General features: G+C 38.1%; 1 protein-coding gene across 1 annotated transcript in view; it reads right to left on the bottom strand.

Annotated features, from left to right (window-relative positions):
• The window catches only part of GABRA2 (gamma-aminobutyric acid type A receptor subunit alpha2), a 128,153-nt gene extending 104,376 nt beyond the window's left edge, over positions 1-23,777 (bottom strand). The window contains exons 1-3 of the mRNA XM_024132029.2: positions 22,947-23,777; positions 21,870-21,945; positions 19,189-19,304 (exon numbers count right to left, since the gene is read on the bottom strand). Of these exons, the coding sequence (XP_023987797.1) occupies positions 19,189-19,304; positions 21,870-21,940 (187 nt within the window). The 5' untranslated portion in view covers positions 21,941-21,945; positions 22,947-23,777. The remainder of the gene's footprint in view (positions 1-19,188; positions 19,305-21,869; positions 21,946-22,946) is intronic.
• Between the last annotated feature and the right edge of the window lie 687 nt (positions 23,778-24,464).

Here is a 24,464-nt window from a genome sequence, read left to right as displayed (position 1 = left end):
TACAGACCAAAACTACAAAGAGGTATCACCTCACACCAGTTAGAATGGGCATCATCAGAAAATCTACAAACAACAAATGCTGGATAGGGTGTGGAGGAAAGGGAACCCTTTTGCACTGTTGGTGGGAATGTAAATTGATACAGCCACTATGGAGAACAGTATGGAGGTTCCTTAAAAAACTAAAAATAGAATTACCATATGATCCAGCAATCCCACTACTGGGCATATACCCAGAGAAAAGCATAATTCAAAAGACACTTGCACCCCTATTTTCATTGCAGCACCTTTTACAATAGCTAGGTCATTGAAGCAGCCTAAATGCCGATCAACAGACGAATGGATAAAGGAGATGTGGTACATATATACAATGGAATATTACTCGGCCATAAAAAGGAATGAAATTGGGTCATTTGTTGAGACGTGGATGGATCTAGAGACTGTCATACAGAGCGAAGTAAGTCAGAAAGAGAAAAACAAATATTGTATATTAACACATATATGTGGAACCTAGAAAAATGGTACAGATGAACCAGTTTGCAGGGCAGAAATCGAGACACAGATGTAAAGAGCAAATGTATGGACACCAAGGGGGAAAGTGGCAGGGGTGGGGTGGGGATGGTGGTGGTGGTATGAATTGGGAGATTGGGATTGACATGTATACACTGATGTTTATAAAATTGATGACTAATAAGAACCTGCTGTATAAAAAAGTAAATTAAATTAAATTAAAAAATTTAAAAAAACAATTAAAAAACTACCTCCAATCACACTATTTAATATTAAGGCTAATTATCAATTATTTGAAATCTTTAAATTATTGATAAAAAAGTAAAGGTAAAACTCATTGTTAAATGCCTCAAATGTGTATGAGAACCCCAAATAAGGAGCTACCCAAAGTACCAACAAGTCTATGTATTTTTATGTATATGAGCATTGGATTCACATACATAGTCAATTGACTGACAGTGAATTCTAGGTATTCTGCCAGGCACTGAGGACACAGTAGCAAACTAGAAAGACATGGCCTCTGATCCTCATCCATTTAATTCCACTGTCCCTGGCAATTACTATCACAGAGGTTTGAGACTGCAGGCAAACACCTCAGACTATCTCCTCTTAAATCCCTCCAATTTGAGCTCTGGCTTCCCAGCCCAAACAACAAAGCTCTTTATGCCTGGGAGTTGGGGAAGAAGGTTTTGAAGCTGTATCATATCAATTTGTCAAAAAAGCATAACAATTAACTCATAAACACACTAAGCATGTTACCCACAAAACATAGTTCCTGAATTATATCTTGAAATAAGATATGACTGTATCACCAAGCAGTGCATATTATTTGTCACTACTGAAGATGAGTTACACCCTGAGAAATGGGTACTTCTTGTTAAGAATGGTAGTTATTAAGCTGCCAAATATCTCCAATTCTTCTACTCCTGATTTAATGGTAGAGTTGTACTTCTCTGCCCCCTTGAAGTTAAGCATGTCTATATGCCTTCCTTTGAGCAAAGAATCTAAGCAGTGACATTGTGTCACATGTGGGCAGAACTTTAAGTGACAATTACTCCTGATCACATGTCTTTTCCCTGACACGGTGACCAGCGATATTTTAGTTGGTGGAGGTCCATCAGCCTGAGACCCTAAGGGATGATGATGTGTAGGCGAGCCCAACCCTTACATACCCGTTGCACCTCAGTGGACAGTGTTGTGTCATGAACAAGATAAATAAGGGAGAAATAAAACATATTTTAAGCTGAGAGTTGTTACTGCAGCATAAACCAGTTAATTCAGACTAATACCTTAGTAAAGAAAAGTAGGTCTCTGACCCTATAAAATTGACAGCCATCTCAGAACAGTAGTGCACAAAAGCTCCTCTTTGAAGTTATTGAGGAAAATGCTAGCCAGAATCATCTGGTGACAGACTGATCTTACTATACACATTTATTTTTCCTTTCTAATTAAAAGGTTACAAATAAAGTCTTATGACAGAAAAGAGGAAAACACCATCATTTTTAACCAGAAACTTAAATAGGTAGATAATTCAGTCCAGCACTGGGACCACCTGCATCAGAATCAAGAACATTTGATGAAATGCAGATTTCTGGGCTCAAACCAAAACTGACTGAATTTTTGAGAATGTGTTAAATTTGCATTTAACAAATTCTCCTACTGATTGCTTCACACACTTCATGAGAAATCTTGGTTTAGGACTAGGGCCTGCAAACTAATAATACTCAGGTGTGTGTTGTTTGCGTTACACAAGATATTGTTTTGATTAGCATTAGAATCGGTTTGTCTTTAAAATTAAGAAACTTCCCATGAAAACTGATATTTCCGACAACTTGTGAAAAATAATTGGAGTATCTAGCAACTCTAATCTCAAACACTTATACAGCAATAATCAGATAAAACTTAACCCTCTTTAAACAAGGAATGTACCTGCTCCGGTTCTTCAGTTGTCATAATGTCAACCCATTTTTTACCTGGCCTGCCCAAGAAAACATTACGGTTTGGGTTCCCTTATTCTGGTTTCTGGAAGCTATGTTATACAGACTGGAGGTTATGCTCTGGAAAGTGGGAAAAAAAGAAAGCCATTGGAGAGTATTGAGCAAAAGAATTACACAACCAAATCTAGTTAAAAAGTAAAAATTTGGCAATAGAGAGAACAGGGTAGGGCTAGATTTATATACACAAGTGTTTTGGGGGGCAGCACATTATTTACTTGCAAGGCAGGTAACTGAGTGACATGAGCTGAATGAGATCTCTGGCTAAATGTGGAGGACACACCTCCTGTAGTAGGGAAAGCCATTACTTAGTTTCAATTGCTGTCATCAACTCAGTTTCAATTTCAATTTCTGTCATCAGGAATTTTGGCCTAGGATCACCAAATCTGCCATTTTTGAAAGAGAAAGAAATCCATGCTTTTATTGGAAATGTCCTAATTTTTAAATGTTTTAAGCCAATTATTTATTTAAAAACAAAAATAAGTTAAACAATCAGGTTAATATCTGTATATTTGAGGATCACAGAATTGGAGTCAGGAGACTGGAAAAGAGTAAAGAGAATTTGAAAACTCATTCTCAGATGGATTTTTAGCTCTTGTAGCTTGACAAACGTAGATTACCATTAACCATGCAAGAGAACCACAGGAAAAAAAGCAGTTTCAGGTAGCAAAATTATGAATTCAGTTTCTAGAAGTTTGAGAAATGTATATATGAAACGGCATAGCTCATCAGTAGTCTATTCATCTATTCAACAAATATTATGATTACTATCTACCTTCTAGAAGCATTACACATAGAACAGGGGCTAGAACAACAGACAAGGAGTCATAAATCTCTGACTTTAGGAGACCTTAGATGCCAATAGGTAAAATGGGAGTTACAAGAAAGTATGTTAATTTTATTCCAAGTATACTAATGGGTGATTTGTTCAACAGAGATGTGTGTGTAAGGGGATGATAGTCATGTAAGGTTACTAGAAAGTATGACGTCTAAGCTGGAACCTAAAGAAAGGCAAATGTGTTCCCAGTAGACTCAACAGCCTGTATAAAGGCCCACAGGCTAGAGAAAGCCAAATGCATTAAAAAATAAAAACTGAAACAAGGTCAGTGAATCTAAGCCACTTCATGCAAGATAGCGATAAATAGCAATGAGGCCAGAAAAGTGAACAGAGGCCAGAGACTGTAGAGTCTGCTACGTTAAATGCTCTGGACTTGATCCTGAACGTAGTGGGTGGTCATAAAGAGAGTTCATCTGGGCAATAACGAGCAAATTTACATCAGAAAACAGGATGAGAGAGAATCTACATATAGGTTAATATTTGAGGCTATGGAATTGAATGAAATTCTTCTGGGAAAATCATGAAAGTGAAAAGCAATAAGAGTTAAAAGGACAGAATATTGGAGAGCACCCATATTCAAGACGAGAGAAAATAAAGAGGGACCAAGGACTGAAACAGATGAAGAAATGTGGAGAGACCAAGAATCAGGAAAAAGGTGGTAGATCTATGTTACCAAACAGAGCAGAGAAGTCAAAGTGGGTAAGCTTCAAAGAGATGTAGCCATTTACATCACAGAGAGAGAGAGAGTGTCCAGCAATGTCTAGAACACGGGCAATTATAATTTGGCACATTTATCACTACCTCACTTGTACCAACCACTTCCTAATCAACCTTGCTCGGCTTTAAGAGAAGCTCTTAATTGGCATTTTTGTGCACTAGGAGTACCTACTTTTGTACAAACTCCTAATTGCTAGGAGTTGGAAGACCAAACAGCCCTTATTCTCTTAGCTGGCCATACTTTATAGAGGCCTAGCAGCCTTATTCTGCTAGCTTGTATTCAGGCCCATACTCTGTCTATTTTTCTACAATGGAGAAAAAATTGGCTTCAGATTTCTGTTACAAGAACCTTATTTTCTACTCTATTTGCCTTGAAACAAGTCGCAAAAGGATGGGAGAAATTTTAGATGGAAAGGGCATTGCAAGTCATTGCTACAGTCTCCTTACCTTCATGTTTTGGAAACTGAGGCACAGAGATAATAATTGGCCTTTTATAAAAAGAAAGGCGTTTTTCATAGATAAACTCGTGGTTTTTTTTAGTGCTCTCATACACTGCTTTGCCCTCACAGCCTCTTCTGATCAAAGCAAAGGCCCTTTCCCCTCTTCGTGTCTTTAAAATAAAAATTTAATCAGTTCTTTAAGAACTCGGATCCTCCGCGTTTATAATCTGGTCTCTGTCAGGCACTCTCATACAAACCATGTATAATATTTTTAAAAGGAAATTACAATTTTCATCTGTCCAAAAACAAAATTTTGGAGCAACTTAAATAGAACATAAAATAATTTAAAGAGAGAGCTCTATTATTTTTCAGCCCTCAAGATTACATATGTGGTAAAATTTTACTTACCACAACACAATATTCAGAATTAAATTAGTTTTATAATCAATTATTTTATAATTTTATAATCAATTAATCAAATTGTATAATCAATTATTTATACTGGATTAATTCAAAGCTTCATGTCAATATTTTCTTTCCCACAACTAGCTAACTGTAATATCCAACAAATCTTTTGAAGCAGAGTTCAAATATCATCATGGCTTTATCACAACTTAGTTTTAATTTTTTAAATATAAATAGAGATAGGGATATGTTTTTATTTATATAGAATGTGACAGAATTAGAGTATACTGATAGCTGGATAGAGAAATTGTATTTAACATACACCATAGACCTCAACGGTCAATCTAGTATTTACTGGCAATTTTGTAAAAGTATATCATTAGGAATAAATTTATCTATGATTATACTCTGATAAAAATAAGATTTATCACTGCAACCTTTAGAAACATAAATTATGAATTCCTAATTATCAGAGTAAACCAGAGGCAGTAATGATAATAATAATAAGTGAACACTTAGCCTCTTCTTGTCATTGCATTATATTCTGTATGAATGCTCCCTGAGGTTGTACAACATGGCAGCCCTAGCTGAGTACTTTCTTGCTACTAAAAATGTGACCCAAAGACCAGCAGCATTGGCATCACTTGAGGGCCTGTTAGAAACCCAACATCTTGAGATCCACAGAGATATATTGAATCAAAATCTGCATTTTAACAATCACCATCCAGGTTATTCGTATCCAAATTAAAGTATTAAGTACTTTAGGTATATTGACCCATCATTGGAATTAATATTTTCTATTTTACAGAATAGAAAATTGAGGCACAAAACAATTAAGTAACTTTTATTAGCATTAGTAAATGTGGCAGGCATTGCCAGTAGCCTACTGAATATCCAACACATCTTCCTTCTTTCTAATAAATCCTCAGCTTTATAAGGGCAGAAATGTGCCCAACCCCAGGTAGGGCACTCATTTTCCCAGATGCTCTCCTAGCTTGAAATAACTATGAGATAAATATGGAAATCAGCTGCAAGTGCTGGAAAGGTTTATTTTTCTTATAAAGGAAACTAATGGAAATGGCACCATCCCTTCATTTCATTCCAGCCTTAACCATGGATATGATAGCTGGAGCTGCAGCAGCCATCTTGGGATCAGAAAGTAACAGCATAAAGGACTGAAGTCACACTAAGGAAGAGGAAGTGGAAAAATAAAAAAAGTCTCCGTTCTTGATGTTCTTGATGCCATCACTTAAGAACTCAGTACTAGGAGCCACCTACCTCTAGACTTCTTGTGAGAAAAACTGATTCCCCACTGAAGTCACTGCAGATAGATTTTTCTGTTGCTTTCAGACAAACGCATCCTTAACTGATAAAAGCTACCATGAGGGGGCTCCCCTGGTGGCGCAGTGGTTGAGAATCTGCCTGCTAATGCAGGTGACACGGGTTCGAGCCCTGGTCTGGGAAGATCCCACATGCCGCGGAGCAACTGGGTCCGTGAGCCACAATTACTGAGCCTGCGCGTCTGGAGCCTGTGCTCCGCAACAAAAGAGGCCGAAATAGTGAGACACCCGCACACCGCGATGAAGAGTGGGCCCCGCTTGCCACAACTAGAGAAAGCCCTCGCACAGAAACGAAGACCCAACACAGCCATAAATTAATTAATTAATTAATTTTTTTAAAAAAGCTACCATGATATTCTTCTTTCATCTATGTTTTATTATTTTATTCCAATGTTATGGAGCAAGGTTTCCTTTGTTCCAACTGGCATTAAATTTGCACTATAAAAATCCACTGGGGGACATATAGGTTGCTTCCACATCTTGGCTGTTGTGAGTAATGCTGCAGTGAACTTGGGTATGCAAATATCTCTTTGAGATATCCACATGCAAAAGAATGAAGATGGACTTTTATCTTACACCATGTACAAAAGTTAACTCAAAATTTGTTAAAAACCTAAACATGAGACCTGAAACTGTACAACTAGAAGAAAACATAGGTGAAAAGCTTTATGACACTGAAATGGGCAGTGATTTTTGCAAACCATATATCAGGTAAGGGGTTAATAGCCAGAGTATATAAAGAACTCCTACAACTCAAACAACAAAAAACAAAACAAAACAAACAAATACCTGATTTGACAAAGGGTCAAAAGACTTAAGTAGACATTTCTCTAAAGAAGACATACAAATAGCCAACAAGCATGTGAAAATCCACTGGGGATTATGATATCCTCTGCTAATGTCTTCTTCAGACAGAAGTATGTAAAGTGTCACATCACCCTCTCTGAGCGGGTGGGGGAAATTACAGAAATGACAGGCTGCAAAACAGTTCCCTAAAGGGAAAGGATTTGATGAAGAGTCACTTTCCGCCCCACTAACCTTCATATCCACTCACTTAAACATGAACCTGAGCACTTTTCCTTATCTGCTGATAGATTTTGCTTAACCTCCCAGCTGTTCCAAAGCGGTGGCAACAGTGGCAAAGATTGCAGCTGCCCCTACAAATGGTAGCAGTCAGATGCCTGAGAGTGAAATGCTTGTATTAGAAGCTGTCACCAGAGATGACAAAGACTAAATTGGGTGTGGCAGCAGCTAAAGGAGAGTGACAAAGGCAGACAACATCCGTGTAACAAGCAGACCTCCATCCACACGTAAATATCTCCATCCTGAGTCAGCAACTGGGCCCCACGGGACTTCTCATCACCCCCGTATTTCACAGATAATAATGGAAATGCTCAACGACCCTCCCTGCTAATGCTATGAGTCAGATCATCAGTCTGGTGGCAGCCAAAAACACCTCCAGGAGTTCTGCAGATTATCTGGGAAGCTTGAAAGAATGAGAGTGGAAAGGAATTCTTCTGCTACAGAGATATTCTCCTCACTACTTCATCTGCCTGGTGTTCTCCTTTAAGAATTCAAACACTATTATTCAGATTTATATGTTTTAACTAGTCAATTTTTGATATTTAATCTATTTTAAATGGCAACATACTGTAATATAAGCACTACTGATCATACAGCTCAGTGTATAGCTTTCCTGTTAGTTCTCTTTGATCCTGTAATTTTGTAATCATTACTAAAGCAAAAGCTACTCAGAATGATAAACGGATACTCAGTTTTAGTTTTTAGTTATCAAGGGACTTTGTTCTCTTAGTAATGCTCTAATGGCAACTCCCTTTAAAATGGCTCTACACTCACCCCCATTCCATTATAACATTTTCACCACCTAAAGCCACCCATTCACTCTCTTAAGACTCTAGAGTTTCTCTTCCTCTAATAGCTGTTGGATGATTCCTTTGCTATTCTCCAAAGCACAGTCATCAGCTTCACATTTTTTGCTTCGATGATTATCCTCTCACATGCCCTAGATAACTAATTAAATCTACCCTCCCATATTCCCCTCTACCCGACCTGAACACCAGCCATGCAATTCCATTTTCTTTTAATTAAGACTTCCTCTCTTTTGGTATCCAAAACTTTAATCTTCCTTGTAAACCTGGCTAGCATTTTAGCTCACTATTTCCTTTCTTGAGAAATTGCAGAGTTTATGCAATCATGCAGCAAAAATGAATTTGTTCCATTTACCCTAATTCTCTGCATATGGCTGATTTGCTTATTTCTCTTGTAAAGGCTTCAAAAAATTCATATAATTGAAAAACTGTGGACCCTCCAACGTATATATATGAGTAGTAACTCAGCATTTTTGCTTCAAAATCTAAAATCTTCCCACGAGTAAATAGGAGCAAATCGGAAGCTTCTCATCTTTTTCTAAAACATTCCATGACGTTTGTCTTCCTCCTCCAAACCACTCCTCCAATTTAAGTCTGGAGCTCTCTTCGTCCAGGGAAATTTTTAATACACACACACACGCACGCACGCACGCACACACACACACACACACACACACCATTCTAAAAGCAGCTGATCCTTTTATGTTCTTAATGGAAGTCAAATGCCTTCCCAGTACTTACTAAAATAGTTATGTACCACTACAAAACATAACCTAAACAATGGGTTTGGGAATGCTCTTAGGAGGCATTTATAATTTTTATCCTCTCTTCAACCTTCCTTAACTTTGTGGCATAACTCTATTCCTCTACTCAATAGACAAGATCCAATTGTACTACTCAATATATGATATTCCTCAAATATTCACAGAATTTATGAATTATTAACCATCTCCACAAAATAGCTGAAGATAGCAGTATCTTCTTTTTGACATATTTTTTCCTCTGGATACTATATCAGAAGAAGAAAACCTTACCTTTTCTTTTATTACGTTTTAAATCAACTTAGTAATATTCCGAATGAACATGTCCTCTAAGAATCCTACAATACTTTAATACAGAAAGAATAATGCCACACATACTACTGGGACAAACTTTGTGCTACATTTTGCACTTATTCCCCTAAAAAGGAGCTACCATCCTGAATCTTAACAAAGATATTTATAAAAAGAATGCTCTTATAACAGAGTACTGTATTTTTGAATTTTATGCAAAACCATTTTTTATGTTCTTAATGTGCATGTTTTAAATATTAAAACAAACAAAAATTAAAAAAATAAAAATTGACATAACTTAATTCATATTAAATTAAGATGGAGATGGAGTCACACTTTTCCATATGCTAGTTTTTTCATTTGTTAAAAGGTATAATAATAACATACAGAGATATCAAATCTACCCTAATGTAAATTACTTAAAATGCAAAAACCCAATGGAGAATTTGAAGGGATCTATATGTATCTTATAAGTTGGTATCCTTAATTTGATGAGTTTCTATATGAAATCCCTTTAGATTTAAACATTCATTTTATTCTTTTGATAACTTATTCCTAAATGAGAAGATCTAAACCTTGAGGAATGAGGGTATTTCAAGTTAGAAACAAGTTTTCAGAATTCTGTGTTGGGTCAGAAACATTAAAACTCAAAGGAAATAAACTAAATCCTCAGGATATTACAACTCATATCATTTATTTTTTTATTTCACAGTTCATGTCTAGTTATTATTTAACTCATCTGTAGCTCAAAACAAATTAAGATAAGGCAGAAAATAAGTTTTCCTTAGAAAGAGAACTGAGGAGTATCCAGAAGTTTCGACTGGAATAAACACTTACCTTTCTACCTCTAGGAATGCCACTTTTACCATAAATACTCTCAACACCCCTGCTACAGACACAGAGAGACATGCCCTCTGGATGTTATACTCTTCTGTAGATATCACAGTTCTCAGCCTGACAGTATATATATCAGAAATCACTCTTATTTTTATGAGAAAAGACTTACACTTCAATAAAGAAAAACATACAATAATTATACAATATTCTTAATTAAGGAGAGAAAGAAGAAACCACTGTTAAGATAGTTGAAAGGCAGAAAGAGCCAAAATATGATATGATATGAATTTCTGCAAAGACTCAGTCCTGTTCGGCACAGTATTTGCAGCATTTATGGCAGGACCCAGCAAATCCTTGGCCCTTAGACGGAAACAATGGAATGAATGAACTAGGCTTATAGAGACAGAAGTTGGCTAACTCCAGTTGTATGATGCAAGTAAAAGTGATTTCTTTATTTCAATAGCATGTTCTTTTAATGGAACATGTGTTGTACTGTTTCGAGTCATTTTGAGAATCACACTGTACCTACCTTATCGGCCCTCCAAGGGACTTCATCCCCTGGAGACCAACACTACACCTTGTACATCTTTATGTCCTGCAGAGTGTCTGGCACATCATAAGCCTTCAATACACATGTGTTAGGGAACAAACTACTAGAATAACTTCATTTGACTCTTTGCATGTTAACACATCAAAAAGTAATGAATTGCTGGTGGCCAAGCTGTTCACTTGGCCATCTCCACTACCAATATAGATTTCTACAATATGATTGGAGCTGTAGCAATCAAAAAATAACACTAACACGAATGGATCAGTCATGCCTATGGTCCAATTTATCCACTGTGTTTTAAGGAGTGAAAAAAAGAAAAATGTTGATTGCACCTGAGCTTAAAAGCTGGCAAGAAAACAACAGAGTGAGTGGGGTGTGCTTGTGACCGAAAAGAGCAAAAATAACAATCCCTCAAAATTATGACTAAGGGCAATGCCTCTCTAGCAGCAATGGTTGAGAGAAGAAGCTGCTATTAACCCAAACTGTTTTCAGGTGAAAAAAAAAAGCATTAGCGTTAGTTCATTGAAACATGGATAGTATTCTCTGGGTCACTCACTTAAGTGACACTCCCTTGAATTTTGCAGGAGATGCTGTTTGGGAAGAAAGTGCCACCATCCAATCTAATGCAACCCACTGCTGCCGTGTACGCACTCAGTCTGCCTTTTCTATAAAATAAACACAAGCTATGCATATAGTTAAAACATCAAACTGAGAAAGAGTTCTGCAAAACCTCACTCTAACCATTTCTGAAGAAGCCTGTCTTAGCACCATTCCCTGAGAGGGTAGGCAAGCAACACACAGCTTTAGAGTGAGGGTGTACAGAAACGCTAAGATGTTTCTTAGTCAGCTTGTAATACTAAAAAGAATCCAAAAGTCTGCACATAACATTACTGTGTTTCTAGTTTTAGCTAGCATGCACTGTGAGGAAGCCCGTACTATGAAGGAAGCCCATGTCCAGAGTTTCCAGCCTCCCAAACAGCATCCCACTTCAGGCACCTAGTACCTTTCTGAGTTCTGTTTCATGCCTCCCACAAAATAATTTTCAATAGAGAGAAATGAAAAAAACTTGATATCCATTATTTACTTATTTACCCAAAGCTATTTACACACTTCTGTGAAGTCATCCTAATTTATTTTTATTTTCTCGCTCATGAAATAATCAAACTCGGTGTTTCCTGTGACCTTTTCACAAATGCAAGTGGGTGGAGAAGATCTGGTGGCAGAGAGTGAAAAAGGCTCTGAAATCTTCTTATGCCTAAGAAGGTTATCCCACTCCAGGCACACTGGGGGACCTCAGAAGACCTAGTCAGGAGGAAAGGGAGACTAGATTCTCTGCTGCCTCCTGCCTCTTCAGGAGCATCAGCCCCAATCACAGCTGCTGAATGAGGAAAATGTCGAACATCAGAGCTGTTAAGCAGAGGACCAGTACCTGAAGTTTACCCCGCCTCCACCTGAGACAAAAACTTCTTAAGGGCTCAGCCGCTTCCTTTCTGCTCAGCGCGCAACCCACTTGTCCCCTGCCCCTTTCAATTCCGTATAGAGATTTCAGATCATTCTCGGTGTATTATCTCCTTCCTGATGCCTCTATCACCCCTCACCTCCTAAGATGCTGTCAAGCATGAGGCACGCACCCGGTAGCTGCAAGACCCAGAGCTCGTGCCATTCAAGTTTCTGGCACATCCCAGGCTAAGATGGTGGCCACGCTCAGTTTCATGTCCCTAAAATCATCATCTGCATCTCATAGTGAGGTTTTCATTCTGTAAATATGATTTTGTTCTTATAGGCAAATTCAGTATCACGAACTGATGGTGCCCAATTGTTATATGTTACAATAATCTGACATATTTCTTTTGTGATTGGTTTTGTTTCCAGAGATTCTGTACATATACAAAAGTGTGCTACAAAATGAAACTAATAGCATGAGAAACATACAAATATATCTTTTCTCTGCGCCACACAGTTATCCTTTTTTAGAAGTCACAGCTTTTACAAATTAAAGAAAACATTGAGTGATGGACTCTATTGCATTCATAGTAGTAGTAGTAGAATCAACAATAACAGCAATAATATCTACAAGTATTGAGTTCCTCCTCTGTTTGCCGGACGCTCCAAAGATTTTTTTTTTAATTAAATACTTAACAAACCAACAAGTCACATACTTTTAGCCCCCCATTTTACAAATAAAGAAACCAAAGCAAGGAGAGGTTGAGTGAAAAGTTTGTAGTTCATATAGTATGGCAACAGAATTCAAATTCAAAGATGCTGGTATTCAGAGGCACTGATCTTAACCACTTCTTTATAAAATAATACGATGCTATTTTGAGGTCATACTCCCTCTTAGGTTCTGGGAGAGACCAGATTTTTTGTACTAATTTTTGCCCACCGAATATCCTATATTTTATTTTTATAAAATTGAGAGTAGGGCTTCCCTGATGGAGCAGTGGTTGAGAGTCCGCCTGCCGATGCAGGGGACACGGGTTCGTGCCCCGGTCCGGGAGGATCCCACATGCCGCGGAGCGGCTGGGCCCGTGAGCCATGGCCGCTAAGCCTGCGCGTCCGGAGCCTGTGCTCCGCAGAGGGAGAGCCCACAGCAGTGAGAGGCCCGTGTACCGCAAAAAAAAAAAAAAAAAAGAAAAAATTGAGAATAGTAAAATTCATAGAAACATGTTATCATCCATCTCTCTACAGCCTGAGGAAAAATATCCAAGAGTGAAGTTGGAAACTGACCCTCAGACCCTAAGTCTGTAATCTGACATCATGTTTTTCATGGCTTTAAGCATAAAGCTGCTTCAAGTTTTTAGAGGACAAAACAAGAGCACTATGTACCAATTCTATCTAGACAAGCTCCTTGAAACAGCTTTTCAAAATGCAGTTAAGCACAGTACTCTATCTAGATTTTCCAGACTGAATCTACAATTCAGATACCAAGGCTTGTCATTTCTAATAGTTGTCATTGTTGAGCATTGTGAATGTTAGCTGTTATAAATATACGAGGCCTGTCTACACTTTCCTTTTCTTCATTGACCCTCTAAACACAGTCCGAAACACAAATGTTGCTCCTTTTATTCAGTTAACAATTTGAAAGCCTCTTATGGAACATCAAAATCCATAGGTGGTACCTGAGTTGTTAGCTCCAATGACTAAAAGGAAGACTAGAGGAAAAATTGATTCAGTTATAAGTTCTAGCTAAGCTGAACATATGGTCTTGGTAAATACGTTTCCAGACTTACAAGGGACTAAGCCAACCAAATGCACAAGACCTACCAGTATTTTCTTGGCATGTTTTTCAAGGATACTACCTTCTACGATGATGTTCTCCTTGAAGAACTCTCCTCTGCTATTCCTAACGATCCTAATACCTATCAATGCATGCCACATTATGCTTTCTTATTTACTTGAACCATACCATATGATTGTGAGACAGACAGGGTAAGTAGAACCTCCCCTCCAATTTCACAGGTAAGTAAATGACGTCACAGATGGGATAAATGAATCGCCCCAAATCCCCCAAATCACACAGTTAGTTCAAGGCAGAATCACAGCTAACATAAGCCAGGAGTTGGAATAATTGTAGTGATTGTTTCCATTCACCAAGAAGTCAGTCTAATACGCTGGTGCTAACAGTGAAAGGCCAGTACAGTAATTAAATGATAATTGCTCTGATGATTTTAAGGATAAGGTAAGTTCTATAGTCGATTCTTTTCATGGGAGCATACTAAATAACATAAAATAAAATAAATGAATAAAATCAAATTCATTCAAGAAATATTTCATTCCATGCTTACTATGTGCCAGGCACTGTTCTAGATGCTTGAGAACCAGACAACAAAACAGACAAAAATCCCTAACCTCAATTAGCCCGTGTTCTAGCAAAAGAGACAAAAGTAAGCAACTGACCTAATGATTTAAAAATTGTCTTGTATATTAAAAAATAGTAAGTGCTAAGTAAAAACAGAAAAAAAGCGGTAAGAAGGAGGAGTATTGCTAAAGGATGAACACATAGTATTTATCGGATTGGTCAGGGTAGACCTCATTGAGAAGGTGAGCTCAATGAGTATCCAGGGGAGAGGGAACAGTCGGGGAAAAGCTCCAGGGAGTGTGTGTGTATCCTGGTGTCTTCATGGAACAGAAAAGAAGCCAATGTGACTGCAGCAGTCTTAGCAAGAAGGAGAGTTGTGTGAGGTGAGGCCAAAGAAGAATAGGAAAACAGATTATGCAGGACTTTGGAGACCATCGAAAGAAATCTGTGTTTTATTCTGATTGAAGTAGAAACCATTGCAGGATTTTGAGCAGTTGAGTAGTGTGATCAGGCTCTCAGTTTAAAGAGGACCCATAGTTCTGTACACCTTAAATGTTTACAGTGCTATATGTCAACTATACCTTAATAAAACTGGAAGAAAAAAAAGAAAACCCATAATTAATTATTAAATACCTTGAAATTTTATCATTCGACCTATTATCATGTATAGAAGTCCCAATTTATCCTCCTCCTTTCAGAATAAAATGCTAACATTCCCATTTTCCCTAAGAAGATATCAAGGCTCAGAATGTCTAAGTAACTTGTCTGGGATAAGATCTAGTAAGTTGAAGAGCCAGGTGAAAAGAATAATTTTTCTAACACTTAATACAAAACTGATTGCTCTTTCCTATGTACTCATTTACACTAACGTTACAAAGGAAAAATAATAATAATTGAGATTAATTATTCAGATTATCCATCAATAGAGATGTTCAGTTTGATATATTAAATTGAATCAAACCCATTTTTCCCTTTATTATTAATTTCTGGGACATAATGATACAAATAATTTCCCTGAACTTTCTATTTGAAATGACATATGAACATTCAGGCTGAGAATTTTGGACAGAGGAGAAACCGTAATAATAACTGAAATTTACAACAGTATATTTACAAAGGTTTTCAAAGTCATCTAGTTATTGTTATGTATTAACTCTCTACTATATGCCAGTCACTGTGCTAAATCCTTTGCATATATCATTGTATTTAATATTCATCAAAAACCCTAAGAATAGTAATAATAATCCCATTTTACAGATGACAGATGTAGCCCCAGAGAGGTAAAATACTGAAAGGTCACAAGACTGCTCAGTACCTCATCTAGAATTTTACCTAAATCACCACAGTTTAAAGTTAGGTTCTCTTCACTCAGCCACACCACCTTCCTGCAGCAGGATGCACAAAGTATCACCTCAACATTCCCAACTAAAAGGTCAGCCCTATGTGAGTAACTCCATTTTCCAGATGATTAACTAGTCATAGAAAAGTTAATCAAGTAATCAATATATTTATTATGGTCACCATATGCAAATCAATATTTAGTTAGTGAGAGTACAGAGGATTTATGATACAATACCTTGCTTCAATAAGTTTACGATCTTGTTAAGGTAACAAGAGACACATAAAAAGGTAATAAATAATCCAAGATAGCACATAATATGTACCAAATGAGATACAAAGCCAACAACAGCTAAAGAAATTCAACAGAGGGAAAACTGAATCTGGGTGCTTCAATTCAGTTAAGAAAGGTTATTACTGAAAAAGACCCACATTGAGGTGGTCTTCACAGGAAAAGTTTAGCTCAGCAGAGAGAATGAGGAAGAATAATTCCAGTGAGAGGGGAATATTTTCCCCTCAAAGGCTAAGGGATCAGATGTGAATGGATTATCAAGAGAAAATGAATAGATGTATTTGAAGTACAGGATAGATGGGTGGCAAAGTAAAAATTAAGCCAGAGAAGTAAATTGTAAAAACCTTGATTGTCATGTTCAGAACCTATGGGAGGAGGGAAGGAATTGATTGTGTTTAACTGCTAGTATATTGTGTGTACACTGTAGTTTATGTAATCCTCTCAACAACACTATAAAGTAGAAATACATCATGGCCATTTAATTTATTTATTTATTTTAATTTTGGGGGGGTATAGTTGATTTACAATGTTGTGTTAGTTTCAGGTGTACAGCAAAGTGAATCTGTTATACATATACGTATAGCCACTCTTTTAAATCCTTTTCCCATATAGACCATTAGAGAGTACTGAGTAGAGTTCCCTGTGCTATACAGTAGGTCTTTGTTAGTTATCTATTTTATATATGGTAGTGGGTATATGTCAATCCCAATCTTCCAGTTTATCCCCCCTTTACTCCCTGGTAACCGTAAGTTTATTTTCTACATCTGTAACTCTATTTCTGTTTTGTAGATAAGTTCATTTGTACCCTCTTACATGGGAAAGGAAATAATCATCCAAGTCCAGGAAGCACAAGAGTCCCATACAGGATAAACCCAAGGAGAAACATGCTGAGACACATATTCACTGAACTAACAAAAATTAAATACAAAGAAAAAATATTAAAAGCAGCAAGGGAAAAGCAACAAATAACACACAAGGGAATCCCCATCATGACCATTTTAAATGAAAGGAAACAGAGATTACCTGGCCAAGGCACAGTTTTGGGTGTGTAGATGGAGCAGAAATTCTAATCTAGATTCATCTGCATGCAAGGCTTATATTCCTTCCACTACCCCCTCATCACCATCTACAGAAAGCAATGGGGAGCTATCAAAGGCATTTGATCAAGACAAGAGAGTAATATATGAAAAGCATTGACTAAAAGAAGACTAATCTGACTGTGAAATATTAGCACATGTCCACTATCAGAGAAGGATTGGGGAAGGAAGACACTAGGCAAGAAAAGCCACTTTGTCTATTGCATTAACCTACAGAATGAGTGACAAGGATCTATATTTGAATGCTGATGACCAAAGTAAAAAGAATGGAAGAGATATTTAAAAAGAAATATGAAGAGATAAATGGCAATATCCATGTCCTTTAACAGGTAGTTTTTACTTCCCAACTATACACCCACAATGTAAATATTTCTCCTAAAATCTCATAGACAAAATCCAAGAACTAGCTTAAATATCTTAAGTTTTTTTGACAGCACATGATTTATTAAAAAATAATAAAATCTAAGCCTTGGGAAAATATCTGCCTTAGTGCAATCTACCTCTCAAATCACCATCATGAATTATGACAGCCTCATGCTAGGCATACTTCTGTTGTATGAGTTTGACATTAGCTCCTTGCTATATATGCTAACATGGACAGTAATGCCTTCTATTCATGGTCATTAGAAATGTTAATTACTTAGAAAATATTCTTTTCCTTTAGTTTTTCCTTATTTTAACTTTTTTAACTTTTTATTTTATATTGGGGTAAAGAACTTATTTACAAAATGGAAACAGACTCATAAACCTGAGAGTTTTTTCTTTTAGTAGACTAAGTGTATATTAAACAATTGAATTATCTCTGAGAGATACAATGTATCATATTTCTGAGCATTATTCTTCCCCATCACTTCTCTCTTGAAATGCAAGGTACCACTCAGGATTCAAGTCCAAAACCACTATCAATTAAATGACATTATTTAAAAACAAGTTGGGTCTTTTCCAACCTTTTCTGACTCCTGGGCAATGCAAACCATACAATTGTCAAATATGCATAGAATTAACAACCACCTACATTTTTCAAAGACAGTATTGACATAAATAAACATCCAGGCATTTAGTCACTACACATCTTTTCAAGCAATTTAATATTGCAAAGTTGCCAACCTGGTAATAATCAGGCTAACTATATAAACCTTCAGTCAGTACCAAGCATTCAACTAATTCGTCTTCACTTTGAATTAGTTATTAAAGTGAACATCCTAGTAAGTATAACATACATTTGATAAATTTGTGCATGCAGATATATATATATATATACATCTCATGTTAGAATTAATGAGTAACAATATTTTGACTCAGAATCCTTTTAGGAATTACACACCTACCCTATTTATACCTAATCTCCTTAGTATCACCCATCTATGCTAAAGGATAATTAAAATTTAACACATCAGCCAAGCCTAGTTTCCTTTACCTTTATGGATAAAAATAGATTTGTTTTTCTGAGTTGAGAATGAATGTTTAAATTTGAAATCGAACTGTGCCACAGGCCAATAAATTAGGCCTACAGCTAAAGTATATCCAAAATGACTTTGAAAGTTTCAAGAATGCCAAACCTGTGCTGTATTTTAGAAACGTCACATGCACGTGTAAAGAAATATCATCACAGAATCCTGTGATGATTGCTAAAATTTATCTGGTTGCTAAAATTCAACCCAGATACTCTTTTATATTTTTATGTTTCTCGTTTCTACATATCTGTACTAGTGTGAAAATAGGCATCTGCAAAATTCAATGAAGGAAACGAAAGATACTATACAAGCATATCTGCCCAATAATGTCACACGTTCACATAGTCTAAGTTTGAAAAACTTAGCCATTATAAATAAACTAATTTAAAAACTATTCATGCACAAAGTCTGGGCTCTATATGACTTCAGGTAGTCTATAAAAGGTATGTTAAATACATTATGTCTGTATAAAAGGAATCAGAGATAATGTTTATTTCATATACCTTATTTTCTATTACCTATGTTTTTTTAATATGTGACAATGCATTCATGTATAAAATGTATTAAAATATAAATATTACCCTTAACTTTTAAAGGCATTATTTTGTGAGCATTTAAGAAAAGGAAAACTATTTTTACCTCCCAGTCCTGGTCTAAGCCGATTATCGTAACCATCCAGAAGTCTGTCTAGAATTCTTGTAAAGATGGTAATGTTATTTTTAGCCTCATCTTCTTGGATGTTAGCCAGCACCAACCTAAACAGATAATTTTACAAGCTGATATATATACATACGTGTGTTTTGCAAGTGTCAACATGCTCTTCCTACTTGATTTGAATTCTAAGGCTCCCTAAGCTATTAGTGTCACCCGTTTTCCTCCTTTTTTTTTTTTTCCACTTCTTTAAACGCCAGTATGTCTATGGGGAAGGTAAACATGCTGTTGGAAATAGATAATAAATATTAGCTTATCAAAAAGTTTAATGCCAAAATTATTTCAGATTTCTACCACTTCGCATTTTGTGTGACCTATTCAATTTTTCGAAAATCCACTCCCTAGAATATATTATGATGGTAGATTATCACATGCAGATACTATTAGTAATGTTGTTCTGCATTTGGAAAGGTACAAAAACCAAAGGGACTACTGAAAGAATTCTTCAGTGATTTGAATATTAATTGGAAAATAAATTGCCTCCTCGGAGGCACAGAATTTTTCCATCTTTCTCAGAAATGTCTTTTCTTTTTATGTCTTTTTCTCTTTTCAGCCAAGATGTTTTTCTAACTTTGGGTATACCTCCACCCAATGGCCAAGTGCAATATAGACATCAGGGAAACTCCGCTGGCCGTGTTCCAGACCCCACTGAAGTCAGGAGGTGGAGGTGGGCTCTGAAAGCATCAGCAGTACACACACAGCTGCCGAGAGCCTTGGAGGAGTACCCCTCCTGACTGGTGTCTGAGGAGAGCAATAGAGGTCATCCAAAGATTAAAATGCCCAGCTACTTTGTGTGTGTGTGTGTGTGTGTGTGTGTGTGTGTGTGTGTGTGTGTGTGTGTGAGAGAGAGAGAGAGATAAATTTGCGGAAAGAATAAGTGGTCTTAAAATATCACCAGAAGAGGGTTAGAAACAGTGATTTTCTCCATTATTTCTCCATCAGAAAGCCAGACACCTGGTTTTGTGACATCCAGCAATTTGGTGCAGAAGCAACTGGATGTATAAAACAGAATGTCCCTTTTCACTGCCATTTTTTTCCCCAGAATGATTCAGAGATTTAAATTACTGGTCCAGAAAAGGAATCATTTATATAATAGAATAAAATACTGGCATGAGCATTACTGGTCAAATATAGAACAGAAAACTAGTAGAAGAAAATATGGTTAAGTACTGAGGATTTTCAATGATTATTAATGGACCACAGTTTGTTCACTCCTCTAAAATCAAAGATTATATGTAATTGCATTCTGATCAAGGTGTATTGTGTGAAATATCATTGACAGAATTCATTTGCATTTAAATGATTACACAGCTAGTAGCTAAAAATAATCATAATACATCGAAAAATCGGTAACCAACTTCAAGCAAATATCCTCTTGGGAGAAAAGAAAATATTAAAATATTGATATAAAGATAAACATTTTAAAAATTATGTAAGCAAATTAGTTCATACCTCAAGCCTCAAAAGTTTTTATGTTGCCTTAAACTAACTTTAAAACCAATCACTAAGATGGTCATGAAGTTCCACTTAGAGATTTTCACTGGAAAGCGTTTTTTAATCACATGTCACATTTTCTTTCTAAACTCAATATTAAGATATTAAATGAGGAGCTATTTTCCAATTAAAAATAAGACTTCATAAAGAGATTTCTTCTCAATTCTAGAAAGTATTTTCAAACTTTGACAATCACTGAGACAGGAAAATGAAAATTTTAAAAGGAAATAAAGGTATCATAAAATCATAAACACTAATTTTTTTAAGGAATAGTTACATGGGCATTATTATGAATCATATTTTAAGTCCTCTGGCATTTTGAAAACCATACCCTAAATTTAGGCAATTAATAAAAGCTGCCCATTGATGATAAAAAAATCAGAAAAGACTACAATTAAGATGATGCTATTGAAAACAACAGAAATTAAATCTGATATTTGTAGAATACAGCAAAACAGAATTTGTTACATTTTCAAAGAAGTACTTTTTATGACAGTACCATTTTAGAAGTAAAAATTTCTAAATCAATAATATGAAAAGTTGATTAATAAATCAAGCTTTTATTTTTTTGTGATTGTGAAGTTGTATAGTACCTCCACCTAGAGGTTTCAGATCCACATATCATTTAGGTTTTCTATGTTGACTGAAAGGGCCAAGACCATTTAAGAAAAAAAGGAAAGAAAGACAGAAAGAAAAAGAAAAAAAAAGAAAAAAATTAACACTCAAATCATTTTAGTTTATGCTTTTCTGTTTGGCTTAAAGGAAAACTGATAGTTTCTTTACTGAACTTTGGTGTTATTATAATCGCATATAACAACCACTTCAATTCCTTGCAAAAATATGCCATCCAAAGGGCACTCCTTTCTTCCGTGATTTATTTTTTTTAGAAAATGTTTGTATTCACTTTTGTATTTTATCACTAAAAAGAAGCAGCAGCGAACTTTTAATAGTCTCTGTCACTTAATAGTTCTGTTTCTTGGTACAATATTTTTTCATTAGAAATGATTCTTCAAAATACTTCAGCTTCTGAAAAGCCACCTCTGCATTGATAACATTCAAGAAACACACCTTTACCCTGAATTTAAAATGGCAAATACAGTAAATAATTGTCTCACCTGGCTGGGTCCCACACCAAGAAAAAAAGAAGCAGCAACTGCATGTTGCAGATGTTCAGTTTCATCTTCATCACCACTCTTTGTAAAGTCATGGAAGAAAGACAAAATACACTTAAAATTACATTCAGTCCCACCATCCAAATAGCTCAAAAGAATGTCATTTCAACTGGGAATTGGAGTTAAAGATATAGAGATTATTCCAGTGGAGTGTGTGTAGGGTGTGATGACTGGAGGAGGGTTTTTTTCTTTTCTTTTCTTTTCCTTTTTTTTTTCCTTTCTTTTTTTTCTCTTAACAGAATGATAACCAAATAATCAGATTTTGCTCTGCCAGGAACTTCCCTCAGCCACATCGTCAGCAAACACTGTTTTGTGGACACACACGTATTAAGAACACACGGGACCCTGCACTGACATTTGCGCTAGAGAAAAGAATGGGTTGGAGGGGAGAGTGAAAAAGGGGAGGAGAAACGGGTATTTCGTGCCACATCCCCTCAACCAAGACCGCCTCCGCGACCACAGCGGGAAAAGCAAGGGGCAGCCAACCCACTTTTTTCGATTATTCTTCTTTCATTACAGTGATCTGCAGTCCTCACGTCTTCACTACTTCACTCCTTTTAAAATAAAATAAAATCACCTCCCTCCCTGCCCATCCACAGTTGCCCAAGACCACGTCTTGGAGGCAGCCGGGTTCGGATTAACTGCTGCGAAACAACGCGTTTGACAGCTGTTCCGGAGCCGAGGACCGCAATCCGAGCAGGGGCGTTGAGGCTCCGGGATCCAGCGGAGGCAGGCAGGCAGGCAGCGGCGATCGCAGTGTGCAAAGTTAAAAGACTATAAAAGAGCCAGGCTAACGTGCTGCCGGGCGGGCGTCTCAGATCTTATTGTAGTTGCAAATAGGCTTCTGGTGAGGAGTATCGAAATTATTTTTTAAACATGTTGGGGAGGAGGGGACGACCCGAGCCGCTTCGGTTTCCAGGGACCATCGGAGAGTGAATGGGGGCAGATGAGCCATGCACGGGAGGCAAAGGTAAATGGGGAAGCAAGGGTCCCTGTTGGGACCAACGTGCGCGACCTTACCTGAAACGGCAAGCAGAATTGGGTGTTTTCCTCCCTTTGCCCTGATCTTAAGGAGATAGGAAACTTGAGAGAGAGACAGACAGACAGACAGATAGACAGACTGCAGCAGCCCGGCGAGCGGGGAGCGACGGGCTGGTAGCAGCCGAAGGAGAGCGCGAGGAGTGGCGGCGGCGCGAGGAGTAGAACGAGGCGAAGGCGTCCGTAGTGGCGGTGATGGGCGGAGGAGGAGGAAGAGGAGGAGGGAGAAGCGTTGGCAGGAGCTGGCTGGGTGGGGGGAGACGCGAGCAGAGGCGCGGTGCGCGCAGGCAGCGGCGGGCACGAGCCCCACGCCTGGAGGGGGAGGAGCCAGGCCCGAAAGGAGGGTTAACGAGGTTCTCGGCAACGCAGGGGCGCCCCCTTACCCCCGCCCAGATACCGGGTAACCGCCCACCGCCCGCCGCCCGCCGGGCACCTGCCCGGGCACAGCCCCAAGCGGCGGCGAGCGCCCGGGGGACCCCCGAGCGCCTCTCCCCGCGCCCACGCCGCGCCGGAGGAGCGGAGCCCACTCGCCGCCCGGGACTGCGCCCCGCGACCGCCCTCAGGGACTCCCTGGAGGCCCCGAGGTTCCAGGGGGCTGCTGGTGGGTGCTGGTGCGGCGTCGGGGACGCAGTGTGTTTGCGCGGCCCTAGATCCCCGGGACCTCGCCCTGCCGCCCGCCCCGCAACGTGCCCTGGCTCCGGAGCGACGTGGCTGCCGAGGAGAGGTACAGCTCCCGCTGGAAGGCGAGGGGACTCATCACGCCTGTACTTGTTGGTCATCAGCGCATCCACGCAGGACCAAGTTCGAGGCATGTTGCGTGGAATCAGACAGCAGGAAGTTTCTTTGATTTCCCGAGCCCTTTTGATGTACCACTCATTTCCTTCACACTCCTGCAATCAGGACCAACTTCCCTTCAAAGCTCTGAGGTCTGGAGACTTCCCTGGAGCTGGTCAGTCAAGCCATCTGCAGATTATTGGGAAACCCGCTCACTCTCAGCAATTCTTTTCCCCAATATCTTTTCACAAACGTCCTCCCTACCTGGTGATCAAACTCAATCAACCGCTCCAAAAAAGTTTACGTACTCCCCACCTTACCCACCTCCACCCCAAGCAAAAAGGGACCTGCTGTGCTTCTACTACCTCTGCAAATTCTTTCCGCAGCGGGGCGGGGTGGGGGCGGGTATGTAACATGTTTTGAGGTTTCCCCCCTTTAGGGGTTTTGGCTGGTGTAGAGACCTGTTGTAATTTCAGTCCCAACGTACACTTTCAGCCTTGTGCTTAATTTGTCTCATTTCTCTTCTACTTTATCTGAGGCGATAAAATCCAGACGTGCAACTTGAACAACAACAAAAAGAGAGACATTTTCCTCTTGGTACTGCAGGTAAGACAGAACGTTATGCACATCCTTCTAAAGCAAAGCAGAACGGGTGTTTGTCTCTTCAAGAAGTTGTAATAAATGGTAGACATTTTAAACGAAAAAAAAAATAAGTATGATGATATG

This window comes from Physeter macrocephalus, chromosome 7 (assembly GCF_002837175.3).
Source record: "Physeter macrocephalus isolate SW-GA chromosome 7, ASM283717v5, whole genome shotgun sequence".
Lineage (NCBI taxonomy): Eukaryota > Metazoa > Chordata > Mammalia > Artiodactyla > Physeteridae > Physeter > Physeter macrocephalus.
Note: the sequence above shows the minus strand (reverse complement) of the source record. Positions and strands in the feature narration are given on the sequence as shown.